The following is a 17,032-nucleotide window of genomic DNA, read 5'->3' on the forward strand; positions in this document are numbered from 1 at the left end:
TTCTGTTGCGATTGGTCTACAGCGTGCAACACACGTCAGAAACGATACACCCATCGCCATAGTTCGAACTATTTCGAACGCTCAATTGAGAATATAAATATCTATTATTTTTCATATGTCCAAATGAACTAGTTCCTGATCTGTTTTGTAGATCTACAGATCAGAGAAGCAGTCGCCAGTAAAATCGTAACATTTTACAATTATTTACTTTTTTTTTTTACGTATATATTTTCTTTTAAAGATGTCATTCTTCCATGTCAACGTGCTTAAATTAAAACCCCAAAACCGGAGCTAAAACCGACACGAAATCACGAAATCGAATTGAAATGCGAGCAAACTATTTCAGCAGCTCGGCGATACTTGAATAACTCTGACCTCCTTTTGTCACGTCTCTCTTCACGATCAAAGCAGCTGCATAAACGCTTTCATTTAAAAGCATTTTTCTTTCCTTGCGAGTCTCGGCGGAAAACAGAGATCACAGAAAATAGGTCGGTGTGTGCCAGAGGTGGTGTGTCTTTCCCAGCGCCGGATCACCCTTCCTGTGAAGATCGGGCGTCTCTCGCTGTGGAAGCGGAGGGGGAAGGGAGGGACACACAATAGAGAGCGAGGTCAGAGGAGCCTGACTCGCGCGTTTGTCTTCTCTTTCACTGATCCGCGTCTTTCAGTGCGGCCCGGGCCAGCTGACTGCAGCTGTGGCAAAGGTTGAGTGTCACACCCCCGGGGTTAAAGGATCTGCTCTCTGCGGCAGGAGCTGCTGAATAAAGGGGGTCACGGGGTCACCATAAACACAGACTCTGTCCTGAACGCGCCTGATGGAGAAGATCCCGGTTTTAGTAATCGCTTGGACGACATAATGATTGCGTCTCCTATATACTCAATAAACTGCTGAAGTGATGTGAAAAAGTTTTTTTCTCCCTCGGTTAAAAATGTTTTATTTTGCGATCGCACTCAGTGGGAAAAATAATGTGTGAAAAACAGGATTGTGGACTTACACTGACCTGACCGATGCACATCAACATCTTGGGATGGTATGGTACTAATATGTGCTAAGATATACGCTTCAGGTAATCATTTGTATCTTTAAGGTACTAATAAGATACTTAAAGGTACAAATGGTACCAACCCAGTGGTAGCTTTTGTACCTTTTTTTCTGTCACTGGGGTGTTGGCTTTGAAAACGGTACACCTTTATACCTTTTTATATTTATATATTTTATATATTTTATATATATATATATATATATATATATATATATATATATATATATATATATATATATATATATATATATATATAAAAATATATACACAAAACATAAGAACATATATATATATATATATATATATATATATATATATATATATATATATATAAATAATGGTACATTATAATAATGGTGTAATAATGGTACATTTAGTTTAAAAAAATCCTTATCCATTAAATCTAGTTAGGCTAAACTATTTATACCAAGCTATTCCAAAATAATAAAACATATTTTGTCATGTAGACATAGCAAAAATAGTATAATAATAATAATAATAATAATAATAATAATAATAATAATAATAATAATAATAAAATAAAGTAATAATGATACATGAATAAAATTGATAATACATAAATACATTGAAATAAAAAAAATGAAAAATAAAATGAAAATAAAAATCACAAACGACTAAAAGTGCATGTAAATTAATTCAAATATAAAAAAAATTAATTGGAAGGGAAAAAAAACCTCCTAAAACCTTTTGGATTCTGAAACGCTAATAGATTAAATAGATTAAAATAATATAATAAAAAGCACTTTTTAAAAATCGTGGGAGCTGGGGTGATGGGGGTCAAAAAAAGAAGGCTTGGAGTGAAAATAAATAAATAAATAACCATCTAGCAACCAGACCAAAACTAGCTTATCCAGCCCTTAAGTCTTTATGCACGAAATATATTACTACATAATTTTTCCCTACTCACTTAAGACATAACTCTTTGTAAAAGCTCGCCAAGACAGGTATTATATGCAGCGTTATTCATAACTAACTCACAGAACTAATCAGCTCATTCAAATACAACGGTCTGTGAAATGGAAAGTGAAGGCAAACGTCACGCAAACCCAGCAGCATCTGTGTGGTGTGAAGTGTTTTAAGAGCTTTGGGACGCTCCGATCCCTGGGAAAAAACTCACAAAAACGGGAGCTGTCAATCACAGCGGGGTTGGGGGGTGTTGTTAGGCCCCGCCCCCTCCCCGGCAGCACACACGCACACACAGCAGGCTCTGACCCGCAGGGTTAAGGTCAGCTCATTTACCCCAAACATCATGTCGCATTTAAATACGCCGATGCTCTTTTTCTCACAGGCGTCAATGCTCTCTTTTTCCTCTCCGTTTCTTGTTTTCCTCTCGTTTCCTCCTTTTCTTCGCTCTTAACCTCTCGTACTCCACACTTAGCAGTATTCAGATAAAAAAAAAAAGACGTTTGACCCTGATCAAATGACCAAACGCGGTTTTTCTGTTCTCTCTTTCATTTTGCCTGTCCATCAGACTATTAAAGGGTGGGAAAACGAGTGGAAACATGCACTTATTCTGATTCTTTTATTCTCTAAAAGAGCTCATATAGAAAAAAAAGTCCAAGCCAATCGTTTCAGTACACAAAAGTCTATATAATTTAATTGATGACAATCATATAGTTTATAACATATCATATTAAGAGCAGTCTCACATAGATATATTTTGTGCACTGTTTTTAAATTATTTAAAATTAATTAAAATTATTATTATTATTATATTATTAATTTTAAATGATTTAATTTATTTATTAAATAAAATATTACCTATATTAAATGTATTTCTGCAATCTAAATGCCTTAAAAAAGCTAATTTAATTTTCTTTTTTTAATGAAAAATAAATATGTTACTATATAGATATTTGTAAAAATTAAAAGTTGGTTTAATAACAGTAATAATAATAAATATTATGCTAACTGTTCTCTTAATTTTTCTATATTTGAGCTCCATTGACCCGTTGTCAAGGCGTTTATTAATTGCACGTCGGGTACATCGTTACGGTTTGCGCTAATTTTATGATTTTAGTTCAAAAACGTGATAAATATAGCATTCATGGCATAGAAGTTGGTCGGCCAGAAAAGGCCCGCCTTTTAAATTATGAGTCAAAATGATGAATGTCAAAATAACAATGAATTATTACAAAACGGTGTGATTGGGCTTGGCAACTGGCAACACGTTACGCAGCCTCAGCCGACCCTGGATCAGACGGGCCACACAAACACTGACCTCACGTAAAAGCCTAACTCTCTTTTCCAGTTAGAGACGGATTAAAGGAGTAAGAATCTTAGAGGTGAAAGCAGGCAGCGAAGGGAGCAGGTTTGTAATCCTTTTACCCAATAAGATGTCTTCATTGAGCGTATTAGAGGCCGTACTATCACCCCGGTTGACCCCTTTTCTTTCCTTCCTTTGCTCTCCATCCCGTGTTTTCTCTGTCTAGGCTGCAGAATGGTAGTTTTTTTCCTTTTAGTGGGAGGCTTTATTCACTTTGCTAATCTGACAGCTGCATTTTCAGCATTGCAACAGAACATAAAGGAATCGGCTTCTGCTTATATCTTTGTTTGTGTTTATTTATGGTTATATCCACCCAGGTAATACATTTAACGAGTACAGTTTTTGTTGCAGCAGACACGTCAACTATATGGTAAAAATGATCCTAAAAACGCGCCAGTTTTTCCATTCATTTCAAACAAAAAACAACACAATGAAGAGCGTTAATAAGGAAAAGCCTTTAATATTAATACAGCGCATTGTATTTTTTAAAATATTTATTTTTACAGTATTGTAGTACAAATAAGGAAAGTAGAGATTTTATAAAAATAAAAAATGCATTCTATTTTAATAATAAAATGCATTTATTAGTGCTATCAAACAATGAATCATGATTAATTGCATACAAAATAAAAGCTATATATATATATATATATATATATATATATATATATATATATATATAAATTCAGACATGCATATATATATATATATATATATATATATATATATGTAAAATAAAAATAACTTATGTTTATAATTTAAATATATTTATATTTCTAATTATATATCATATAAATTATATGAACATAAATTAATGTATAAATATATACTGTATTGTATGTATTTATAATAAAAATACACAGCTCACGCAAACTTTTATTTTGGAAGAGATTAATAGCAATTCATTGTTTGAAAGCACTAATATTTATATATGTATTATTATCTTAAATATAAATATGTATATGCTTTTATTAGAATTTTTTTTTGTGGAACTGGGTTTATTATAGTTAACTTAAACTGAAACTAAAATGAAACCGTTTTAAGTGAAATAAAATATTAAAACCTATTTTAATTGACTTCAACGTGACACACTAAATAAAATAACTAAAAATTAAACTATGTACAAATATAGACATCGAAATAAAAACAATTCTACGTATAAAGCCACTAAAAGCGCCGGGAAGAACACTTGACTAAATGTTTAGACATCTTTAAAAAGCTGGAAATCAATACCGAGGTCAGCTGATTTGAATAACAATCGCTCAAGTGTGACTTTCCCACCAAACGAGGGCAGTTTGCTGTGTTTTTCTCAGGGTGGAGGATGTTGATTGGCGCTCTTCTGCGGCCCAGCAGATGTTCTCTGCGGCGTGCTGGTCAGTGTCTGCCGCTCCGTCTCTCTGTTAAGGTCAAAGGTCCCCGCTCCGTCGAGAGACAGACCTCTGGCGCGGGTCGGAGAGAGCGGCAGAGCCGAGAGAGCTCGGCGGGAAAGCTTTCGCACCTATGAACCAGTTAAAGTTTAAACCCGCTTTCGACATTCCTCAACACCTGAACGAGAGCTCAGACCGCCAAAGCCTTCCTGAACAATCAGATCACAATAAAGCCTTTGTAACCTCGAACGCTGCGACACGTAGAAAACAATTGAGGGCGGAATGGAAATTCTAGCACGGCCGCGTACCAGATAAATCATCGATGATATTTTATCTGCAGGAAAGAGAGTAAGGATGATCAAAGTGCAGCAGTTCAACCCCAGAAACCTGGAAACACGCTCGGAGTGTGAACACAAACAGAGCACAGATTTGTAAATCAGCAAAGCAAGAGTTTCTTTTATAAAACATACGGTTGAAAAGAATAAACACGACTTATAAGTGTGCAAAGAATCGCCGTAAACCCTAGCGCTGAAAATAATCCATTGGTTTGACTATAGGGGAAAACTAAATTAAATAAAATGAGATTCATTTTAATAAAGATAGCCATCTAGCAATACTTGATATTCAGTGCAAGTTAAAGTTAAAAAAGGGAAAAAAAAGAAAGCAAAATACTTATATAATAATCTATTTTTGGATTGTATTTTAATTTATGTCCTTCAGTAAAACAGTGGCTTTACATGCTCAAAATAATTCATTGAGCAACTTGAATTAGATCAAATCAATTTTAAAATAAAAAAAAAAATCGAGTTCATGAAAAGATTTACATTTCTCAATTTTAATTGTCTTTTTAAATCGGAAAAAAAAAGATGAAAATGGTTACATTATTTATTTTTTTCATTTTGCCATTTTATTTTGGTTTACTGATATGTGTAGGAAAACATATCTTAGGGAAGCCTTTAGGAGAGTCAAGAGTTCATAATGTAATAAAAAGTAGAATTCATAATGTATTTTCGCGTTCTTTGCGTTATATTAATGCATCTTACTGAAAACGCTTTTAGTAACAAAAATGTATGCATTTTTTCTGCACTTTATGCTTTATTTTCTTTGCACTTTTAAATGGAAGCATGATCGTTGCATCTAAAAAGCTAATCATGCTTAAATTATGCCATTTTTTCGGGGGTTGCACCACCTGACATTTTACCACCTGAACCAGTTTGCTGGTTTAAAACGAGTTTCGGGTCCACAGAGCATCCCGCGCGAACCACGACCAGCCTTGCTTGCTTTAAGCCCTCTTTTTCAGCCCTCAACCAGACCCGAACAGACAAAAAGATTTCCGCAGAGAGTGATCTAAAAAAGCCCCAAATCAGATTAGCAAAGCAAGCGCAAAGCTCTTCGGGGCGCAACGCATTTACACCAGCTGAGCGCGAAAACATCCGCGCCGAACGGCGACTTCTTTCGGGAATACCACGGCCGCGATTGGCAAAACGTGCCGGCGTTTCGCGAGGCCTGCGTCGAGTGAGGAACTTTCTACGGTTGTAAAAGCGCCACGTCCTCCGGTCTGAATCGCGCGGGCACGTCTTCTAACGTTTAGATCTGCGCTAAAGAGGCCTTCTCTGTCCTCAGAGGCGTGCTAAGCGCACCTATGGTCATCCCTGGAGGGGTTAACCGTGTGTGTGGTAACGCATTCCTGGTTGTTTGTGTAGAGTGGCTGCAGCCCACTCACTGCTCTTTGACTCTATTACCCTTATAAGGCAGCCGGCGCCATGGCAACCAGAGGGCTTGAATAGCAGTGTCAAATCCCTGAACACACAGACACACGCTCGCTCGCCCTCTGCTACTCAGAGAGAGAGAGAGAGAGAGAGAGAGAGAGACAGAGACACAGAGAACAGAGCGAGGCTTGTTGGCCAGTCACCACAGACGCTCGGGTCAGCTGTCTCTCCTGACCGTCGGATCTCATGATTTACTGATGAATGGCGAAAAGCGGGGCTCGGCAAGCAGCGGACGGCTAACAGAGCTTAAAATCGGTTCCTGGGAATGCTGAGGCCCCCGGAGACCGAACGGCTGGACTAACCGGCACTGACGAAACGAGGTACAGAAGGACTCTCTCTCTCTCTCTCGTTTTTGCACAGAGCGCACCGAGGCTCGACCAAGCGGCGCTCGCCCCTCCGCTAACTCGCAGGATCGCGTTGTTTAGCCGAGTGAAAAGGCAAGTTACTTTGTTGAACTTTGCTCCTCGAGGAGCAGGGTGGGGGCTGAGCTCTGTTTATCATTAGCCAGGTCGCCGTCTGAATGTTTGGCATTGTGGTTTTCTGCTGTTTGGAAGCAGCTCTTTCTAAGCAGTTTAACCCTTGTGCGGCAGGTATAGAAAAGTTATAGAGGTCCTTAGGGGACAAAAATGTCAGTGTCAAAAATAGCCATTAAAATAGTTTTCCTCTTTTTGCAGATTTATTTATATATTATTAACATCAGTCCTGAGCATGCAAATATATTTATATAACATTTATATATTTATATTTTAGTTTTTTTTGGTGCATTATTACCGCATTGAATATGTTAGCGATTAGAAACAACCTTAACTGTTATACGTTAACGTTTTTTTATGCATTCTTGCGCAGCCACATAAGTATAATTTCATAACCTCGTGTTAACATATACAATGTTAATATACGACAATTTCAGTTTTTTTCAGCTTAAGCAGAATACAGGAAAAACATTTGCGTATTTGCTATATAGGCCAAACCTCAGGAAATGGTGCTGAAAGTGTTCAACATTTAAAAAAAATGTACAGATATTTTTTTTATGATTTTGATGCATTGCCCTCAGAATCAAACAATGCATGGTTTTATAGTTAAATGGCACTGCGAGGAATATTGCAGTTTTAATGAGGATATTTTTGAGTCTAACTTTTTTGTACCTGCTATAAAGCATTAAATATTAAAAATCTATAAAAATACTTTAACAACATTAACAACAACAAACGAAGCCTCTAAAGATAACCAAGGGTTAAAAGAAGCTTTTTTTGCATTATACGACATTAAAAAGCACTTCCGTAGCAACTTTCTACTGAAATCAAGACAAATGAGACATCGTTTGATATACAGTTAAACCATAAAGCTATGAAATAAAATTCTCGGTAGAATTAGACAAGCAAACGTTTGACTTCACAGACGCTGCATCTCCCGAGCACGTTATTGAGAAACTAGAGAAGACACTTACGAGATTAGAGGGGAGCAAAAATCTAGGAATCAAGAGGCTTAACTTAGTCTCTTTTAATCTCATTGCCGTCCAGGAGAAACAACCCAGATGCTAAGTGATCGCATTTGTGATTTTTCTAACCAAAACACGGGCCGGGGGAAATACGAAGCGCGCTGGCAGGTTGAGTCAAACCTGCCCGAGTGACCTGTAATACCCCCAGCGTTTCTAAACTCGAGCGCACGTTTCTCAGTACCGAAGGAACTGGTTTAACTCGTCGGTTACTAGGGGGCATGTAGAGTAGGTTTTCCTGGTGTAATGTCACAGCGAGCCGAGAAGGAGTTTCATTTCATCCACGTCTCAGGGCTGTGCAGCATGTGGACGAGCTCGTCTTTTCCCTGAAGTCTGGGTGCGTTTATGTGTAATTTATTGTTTCCTGTGTAAAGGGCGAGGTGACTCTGAACTGCTCAGTGAATCAAAGGGATCTTGAGAAGGGTTTCGCGTTTAGGGCACGCGGAGGGAAAGCGGCGGGGATGACAAAATAAAACGCGTCAGCCCACGGTGAGCCTCGGAGGTCTCCTCGTTTCTCCTCCCGAGTCTGACTTGTTGGGCTTACTGTGCGCAGCTCGAAGGGATTCGCTCCGGAGGCGGCCGTGAGTTCTCGACGTGGGAAGGTTTCTCAAGCGGTGAACACAGAGATGGCCATGGTGAGCGGGGGATGGGCCAACCCCAACGGCGGCGCTAATGGACTCGGTGAGAAAGGTTACCTGCGGGGGGAGGAGGAGAGCAGCTCGCCCCGGGCGGGGAACAGCGACGCTGAGGGTGGCGAGGAGGACAAGGCCTGCGTGGTGGACTGTGTAGTGTGCGGGGACAAATCCAGCGGCAAGCACTATGGCGTTTTCACCTGCGAAGGGTGCAAGAGTTTCTTTAAGAGGAGCATCAGACGGAACCTCAACTACACCTGCAGGTGAGGCGCGCGCACATATTTATAATCATTAAATATGCACAAACAGGCACAGATTCAATTATATAGCAAGAAACCGAAGGCCCGACGGAGTCTATATATATATACATATATATATAAACAAAAAGATATGCGACCGCTCAGGCTCGACAGCCAATCACACGCCGTGTTTCCAGATGCAGCTTGGCAAAGGAATCTGGCTGAACTTTCTGTGAACTCTGTTAACCTCTTACTGACATTTAAATTACAGTGTACGCAATGGACATTTACATACTCCTGAATCATGGCCTGCAATAAGGGAGATGAATAAATCATAGTAATCGTGCTAAAATAAATGCTTTTTTTCCAGTTTAGTCCATTTTGGGTAAGTACATTAGGTTTTTAAATAGCATTTGTTTCACTCTCAATCACCAGCATTCACTGATTCACGACTAGGGCGATGAAGTCCCGGTCTGAATCAATTGATTCACGCTCCGAAGTTTTGATCTAAATCCAATGATTTGCGATTGGCAAAGTTCCGATCTGAATCAAAAGAAAGTATCTATCTAAATTGTGATTTATGAAGCATGAGCGCGGATTGCGAATCGTTCAATTAACGAAATGATTCGAATCGCAAAGCCGCTCCGAAGTTCGAATCTAAATCAAACGATTCACGAACCCGCGATCCGAATGGAGTGCTTCGAAACAGTGATTCATTTAGCGATGCAGCGCTAACTTGGAGTTTCGAAAAGGTCACCCCGCACATATACATTTTTTTTTCAGACGTAAAAATGGCCTCCACCATTTCTAAATTATATGTATAGTATATATAGTTCGTTTTGCTGCTTGTTAATGCAATGCCAACAAGTTTACCCGTTTACTGCGCGTTGTAATTCTCGTTATTTACCCATAGCGTCTAACGAACCGGAAGTCTCACCCATGGGCTCACTTCCGCGTTGAGGAAGATAAGTCACATTAAAAGTCGGTGAATTAATTTTAAATAGTTTGACCGCTGCAATTCAGTTGGTAACAGGACAGTGCAAAAGTAGACTATCATTATTTTGAAATGCTTTACCATTCATAGCTGCGTTTTCAAACAGGTAAAGGAGATTCAAATATTTTTTAATAAGAAATTAAAAAAATGTATCAACATGACGGCATTTTTGATCATTCAAATCAGCTTTTTTGAAGAAACAAAATACAAAAAAAAAAAAAATATATATATATATATATATATATATATATATATATATATATATATATATATATATATATATATATATATTTTTTTTTTTTTTTTTTTTGTTTTTTTTGTTGGCACACACGCTCCTCAAATAAACACTACAAGCTCTCTCCAAGCTAAGAAGTACTCATACCGCCAGCAACAAAAGCAACCTTCAGTCTGTCATTTTCTACAATAATTGAGACAACTGGAGTAACAGGAACTGTTGGCGATGTGCCAAGAGTTCAAATGCATGTCACCTAAACAAACAGCAGCAAGACTCATCCCAAAATACCGGAGCTGAACGTCTACAGAACAGCGACTTGGTAACCACCAGCAAATGAATCAAATACATCTGGTCATCATATTATGTCAAAGCCATTTCTTTGTTAAGCGTAGCCATAGGCTACACAATTTAAGCTGGTAAGGTTTAATGATGGCGTGACTTATTTATAAGATTTTCTTGGCGCAAATAGAATTAGGCTACAAAAATATCCACGTTGTTCTTTAATAGCAGCATTCTACATTTTCATTTCTCCATTCAGACGAATAACCAGCCATTACAGCTGAATGTGTACATGGCTGTCGAAACACAATTGTGCATGTTCTGTGTATAACTGGCCTCTAACAGCAGATCTAACATTAGCCTTGCTGCCATGGGAACTTTAGGAATGAGTGAACAGAATTGTGTCCTTTGTGTTTGTGCCAAGGTTACGTGAGTGATAATTTACCTGAGAAACACTGGAGAGCTCTTCACACATGACAGCTCAGAAAGGACAGATTCACATTCAGCTTTATTTGTTGGATTAAACACTCAACTGAAATATTTTTTGAGTTTGAATTTGTGTCTTTTCAATACAAAGGATTAGGGTATAAGGATAAGGATTATTGTTTGCAAAATTAGTTCTCATTCCCACTCTTGCCTTGTGTTATATATATATATGTGTGTATATATGTCCTTATATATATATATATATATATATATATATATATATATATATATATATATATATATATATATATATATATATAAATCCATTAAATTCCAGTTATTCTAAAATAATCAAACATATTTTGTCATGTAGAAATAGCAAAAATAGTAAAATAATAATAATAATAATAATAATAATAATAATAATAATAATATAATAAAGTAAATAAATTCTGAAAAAATAAATAAAATAATTAATAAATAAATAAATTGGAAAAAAAAATCCCAAATGACTGAAAGTGCATGTAAATTAATTAGAGGTTAAAAATAGGAAAAATCTTTTCCCTTTTTGCATTTATACTCGATTTAGGGATTGTGACACTTTTTTGGGAGATGATACAATACAAGTCATTTATAATTTATTAATTTGTTTATGACTGTGTCTTTAATTACTTTGAATCTGACATGTTAATACTAGATTTTGGTGCTGTAACGCAGAGATCATTATATATCATTCAGGAAAGATATGATCATAACTTTATTTAAGGATTCTATCTTTTTTTTTTTTATCATGCAATCTGTAAATAGAGATGTTCCCCCTTTGTAAACTTCCACGGTTCGCCCAGTATCTTTTAAAAGTCATCTCTCGGCTCAAATGTGTTTAAACTGTCCTCACAGGTCAAACAGAGAGTGTCAGATTGATCAGCACCACCGTAACCAGTGTCAGTACTGCCGTCTGAAGAAGTGTTTCCGGGTCGGCATGAGGAAAGAAGGTCAGCTAACCGGTGATATATTTGTAAAAAAATATTTTACTATGCACAAGCCATTCTAGAATTCAGAAAAGTGTAAAAACAATGTCTTTTCTCAGTGAAACGACTACTTTTTCATTTGATCTGTTTTATCAGCGTGACTTATTTGCTAGTTGCTGAGCTTAATTATTAAAGCCATTTAACATGTCTGGCAACCATGTGTTTGTTAGTAACACAGTTGATAGAATACTTGTGGACATGAGTTAAATATTTTCTTATCTGAAATATAATTACATTCAAACTATTTTTTCAGTCTAAGGTATTCTAAAATTAATTTTGAATTTCATGTTTAGTCGTTATTTTGAACTTTGACTTTTCATTTCATTTGGAAAGTTTTAAAAACTTTCATTTAAGGGGCATAAAGGCAATTTCAAGCTAACTGAAAAATTAGTTCGACAATGTGTATGAGATTAAAGTATGTATTGTCTTAACGGATAAATGTGATATTTATTATTAACAGTAAATTATCATTAATGGACATGAAACAGTACCAAATTATACACTAAAGTTTTTGAACAGTGTCTGCTCTCCAAGTTTTATCGGATCCAAAACACATATACAGCAAAGGCAGTAATATTATGAAATATTTTATACTTTTTAAAATAACTGCTTTCTATTTGCAAATATTTAAAAAAGTAAATTCCTGCGATCGAAGCAAAATTTTAAGCATCATTACTCCAGTCTTCGGTGTCGCATTCAAATAGAAAAGTTTTAAAAAGTAAATTATTATTGTTATTTTTTCTTCTCTTTTGGCTGTACATTGGATTAAATAAAGGCAAGATGCGTGCGCAAAAGACACCTCAAAACTCTTTTTGCCTGGTAGTTTATATAACGACCCATATAAATAGTTGTCGTAATAATTGTTTGTTCCAAACAAGCATTTTTTCCTGCATAACCTGTCATTCTGCTTGTATCATTATATTGATGTTTCCTTTCTCTCTGTTGTTTTTTTCCTCTGTCTTCCAGCGGTCCAGCGCGGTCGAATCCCTCCCTCCCACGCCGGCATCAGTCCGGCCTCTATGGTTGGAGCTGGTGGTGATGCTGGAGGAGGTCACGGCATGGGTGCCGAGTTCTTCAACGGTCAGCCGGTGTCTGAACTGATCTCTCAGCTGCTGAGGGCAGAGCCGTACCCCAACAGCCGCTACAGCGCCCAGTGCGGTCAGCAGCTCTCCGGAGGCAACAGCTCCGTCATGGGCATCGACAATATATGTGAGCTGGCTGCCCGGCTGCTCTTCAGTACTATCGAATGGGCCCGGAATATCCCCTACTTTCCCGACCTGCCCGTGTCGGAGCAGGTGGCCCTTCTGAGGCTCAGCTGGAGTGAACTGTTCATCCTGAATGCAGCTCAGTCGGCTCTGCCGCTGCATACGGCCCCTCTGTTAGCAGCCGCTGGGTTTCATTCTTCCCCTATGCCCGCTGACCGCGTGGTGTCCTTCATGGACCAGGTGAGAGTCTTCCAGGACCAGGTGGACAAGCTGGCACGACTGCAGGTGGATTCGGCCGAATACAGCTGTCTGAAAGCCATCGCTCTGTTCTCACCAGGTGAGTGATGAACCTGTGTTAAAACATATATATATATATTCCAAAGCACAGGGTTCAAATAAAATTTTTTATTAAATAATGCATAACCCGTTTCATATTTGGGGTTGCATTTAAAAAATAGTACCACTTTTGCCTGCTGGATGGAACACTTGTATTGTAGACTTGTATTGATGTTGAGGAACCATAGCCATATCTATGATTGGTACAGATATCTGGACTTTTAGCGTAACATTTTTTGACTTAATACTAAAAAAACATAGTAAAAACATTTATACGAACATTCTAAAACGTTTTAGAAAATGTGTGCGTAGCAATATGCTGAAACCACGCAGAACACATTAGCAATAGCATAGCAAAATTGAGCAATTTCTAAAAGCAATGTTAAAAGCATTCAGAACATGTTAGTGAAAGCATAGCGAAATGATAAACTTCTCAGGATATTTGTAAAGGCCAAAACATCTCATAACATAAGCACATACCATGCTAAAACCACTCAGAACGCATTAATAAAGGCATAGTGAAATGTTAAAATCTTTTTTTTAAGTTAATAAAGGCATAACAGCATGCTAATGCCACTCATAACATGTTAGCAAAGTCATAGCATGCTGAAACTCTCAGAGCACATGAATAAATGCTAAAACCAGTAGAACATGTTATTAAAAGTGTTTAAATCTTTTTCTTTTTTAAAAGTTAATAAAGGCATAACAACATACTAAAACCGCTTAGGACATGTTAGCAAAGTCATAGCATGCAAAAACCTCTCAAAGCACATTAGTAAACATATAGCAACATTCTACTACCTCTAGAAGAACATTAGTAAACAAATAGCAACATGCTAACAACTCAGACCATTTTAGCATCCCTGTTGAACATAAGACATCCCTGTTGAACATAACAGCATACGCTGGTTGGGTATGTTTTGATATCGGGATACTAGCATCCCAGCATCAAAACACCTAACCAGCACATGCAGTTTCTTCCAACAGGGATAGCATCATGCTAAAACCACTTCGAGCACATCAATAAAGGCACAGCAATGATACAACCTCTCAGAACATGTTAGCAAAGATATAGCAAAATTTGTAACTTCTCAGAACACATTAGCTAAGGCATAGCATCATGCTAAAACCACTTAGAGCACATTAATAAAGGCATAGCAATGTTAAAACAACTCTGAACATTTCAGTAAAGGTATAGCAAAATGGTAAAATCTCTGAGAACATGCCTTAAAGGCATAGCAACGTGATAAAACCACTTAGGACATGTTAGCAAAGTCATAGCATGCTAAAACCTCTCAGAGCACATTAGTAAACATATATCAACATGCTAAAACCTCTTGAAGAACATTGGTAAACACCTAACCAGCACATGCAGTTTTTTCCAACAGGGATAGCATCATGCTAAAACCACTTCGAGCACATTAATAAAGGCACAGCAATGATACAACCACTCAAAACATGTTAGCAAAGATATAGCAAAATTTGTAACTTCTCAGAACACATTAGCTAAGACATAGCAACATGCTTAGAGCACATTGATAAAGGCATAGCAATGATACAACCACTCAAAACATGTTAGCAAAGATATAGCAAAATTTGTAACTTCTCAGAACACATTAGCTAAGACATAGCAACATGCTTAGAGCACATTGATAAAGGCATAGCAATGTTAAAACAACTCTGAACATGTCAGTAAAGGTATGGCAAAATGGTAAAATCTCTGAGAACATGCCTTAAAGGCCTAGCAAGGTGATAAAAGCAGAATGCCTTAGTTATGGTGGGTTTTGCACAGCCACTCTTTGTAAAACGTAACAATCTAGTTCAAGCGTTGCTCTCCTTCAAAGGCAAAATAACATTTCCCAACATCCATCGCATCTGCTGTTTGGATTTCACCGGGAGCTGCGTTGTAACCGCTTTGCCCTGTTTCCTGCAGACGCGTGCGGGCTGTCGGATCCGGCGCACATCGAGAGCCTGCAGGAGAAAGCGCAGGTGGCCCTGACCGAGTACGAGCGCATGCAGTATCCAGGTCAGCCGCAGCGCTTCGGCCGGCTCCTGCTGCGACTGCCCGCCCTGAGAGCCGTTCCCGCCAACCTCATCTCTCAGCTCTTCTTCATGCGGCTGGTTGGCAAGACGCCCATCGAGACGCTAATCCGGGACATGCAGCTCTCTGGGAGCTCCATCAGCTGGCCGTACGTGCCTGGACAGTAGATGAACAATCAGAGACTCGTTTCCGTGTCCCATCTCAGGCTGCTCCCATGATTCCACAGCGACCGTGTGGATAGATGTTGTGTTTCGGGTTTTTTTTGTTGATCGTGTATATACTGTACGTCTAAAAGAGGTTGACGCGTGTGTTCCTATGCAGTTTAAACGAGCCATCCAGCACCGGGATACCTCATGTTTCTCATCACGAGCATCCACAAATTCTGTCGAGGACGTTTGAAGAGAAACAGAGGACTGATTACGAAGAAGTCAGCTGATATGTGACACAGATCCAAAGCTTTAAAGAAGAGCGCGTGATACCTTCTTTTTTAGAGCATAGTCAACTATTTTAAAGCTAGGCCAAGAATTGTTATAGCAGACTGCATTTGTGAGAAAAAAGTTGGGTTATATACTTGAAAAATCAATGGGGAACGATGAATGGCTATGTTTAGAATAGAATACTTGCACACTGCTCACTAACCGCTTTATATTGAATTGTATGTGAAACAGTATGAAATATGCAATATAACATACCCCAAACAGTACTATGCTCCATTTTAATCTCATTTATATTGCTTGTTTATCATGCACACTGCATTGTGGGTATTCTGTGCAGTGTGCTTTGGTTGTGTTTCGATACCGAATACTTCCAGGTATTACACACTATGCATGGTATACAAACTATATATACCAAAAACGTCAAGAGTAGTACGGTAGTGCGCTATTCTGAACATAGACCACGTCTTTGATTGTCCTATTTAAACAGTTCTGGTGAATTTTTCAGGTGGTATCAACTTTTACATTGCCGACTGGGGGAAAGTATTTTTGCATACTAAAAATAAAAATAAACGATAAACAAACAAGCTCTTAGGTAAGAAGACTGTTGATGAGAAGAAAAGAAAAACACTTGCATTTTCAGCAGTGTTAGTCGAATAAATAAACTGCAGAGAAGAAAAAAAGCATATCTGTTCCAACGTTTTTCGTCCGAAGTTTATGACTATTGTGTTTCGAAGATTAATAAAACTGGACATCTGTTCAATAAAAAGGCATCTATGCATTTGTTACTAATCAATAGTGGTTACAAATCCTTTATTATCTGCATTTTTTAAAAATATTAGAATATATTCCTACATCTATAATATAAAACTAGGCTTAATGAGATTGGACAAGGCTGTCCAAGAAAAAAAAGATAGTTTTGATCATTCTACATTTGGCATACAAATGTTTTTTTTTTTTGTTTCAAATATTAATCATTAACAAACCCCCCTGCTTTTTTTTAATATGAATTTAATATGATGTCTGTTATGATTAGCCTGCAGGATGGCTACACCACCTTAAATATAAGCTAATACTTTATCAATCAATCAATCAATATAATTTCAGAAATGTAAATGCTTATATATCACTTCATTTCATGATCATACCACCCATCTACAAAATCATTCTGAACGCTATAGAAGCGATTTTTAAATAATACGAAAATAAAGCACTTAAATAGCAA

General features: G+C 37.6%; 1 protein-coding gene across 4 annotated transcripts; it reads left to right on the forward strand.

The window, feature by feature from the left end:
- The first annotated feature begins 6,522 nt into the window (after positions 1-6,522).
- On the forward strand, positions 6,523-16,603 carry nr2f6b (nuclear receptor subfamily 2, group F, member 6b). 4 transcript variants are annotated; one of them, XM_043251787.1, is made up of 5 exons: positions 6,523-6,783; positions 8,512-8,853; positions 11,661-11,767; positions 12,758-13,333; positions 15,266-16,603. In XM_043251787.1, exons 2-5 carry the CDS (start codon positions 8,585-8,587, stop codon positions 15,538-15,540), a joined length of 1,227 nt encoding a protein of 408 aa, XP_043107722.1. In that variant the 5' UTR covers positions 6,523-6,783; positions 8,512-8,584; the 3' UTR covers positions 15,541-16,603. The 4 variants fall into 4 exon arrangements, with proteins under 4 accessions (XP_043107722.1, XP_043107724.1, XP_043107725.1 ...); XM_043251789.1 differs by having other exon boundaries at positions 6,525-6,783; positions 11,661-11,755; XM_043251790.1 differs by having other exon boundaries at positions 6,751-6,900.
- Positions 16,604-17,032: the final 429 nt, after the last annotated feature.

The sequence above is a fragment of the Puntigrus tetrazona genome, chromosome 11, assembly GCF_018831695.1.
Source record: "Puntigrus tetrazona isolate hp1 chromosome 11, ASM1883169v1, whole genome shotgun sequence".
In the NCBI taxonomy this organism is placed as follows: domain Eukaryota; kingdom Metazoa; phylum Chordata; class Actinopteri; order Cypriniformes; family Cyprinidae; genus Puntigrus; species Puntigrus tetrazona.

Coding starts and splice junctions, on each gene's coding strand:
- nr2f6b (XM_043251787.1), top strand. CDS start 8,585: ATGGCCATGGTGAGCGGGGGATGGGCCAACCCCAACGGCGGCGCTAAT. Junction 11,768..12,757: donor GAAAGAAGGTCAGCTAACCG/GTGATATATTTG, acceptor TCTGTCTTCCAG/CGGTCCAGCGCGGTCGAATC. Junction 13,334..15,265: donor CATCGCTCTGTTCTCACCAG/GTGAGTGATGAA, acceptor TGTTTCCTGCAG/ACGCGTGCGGGCTGTCGGAT.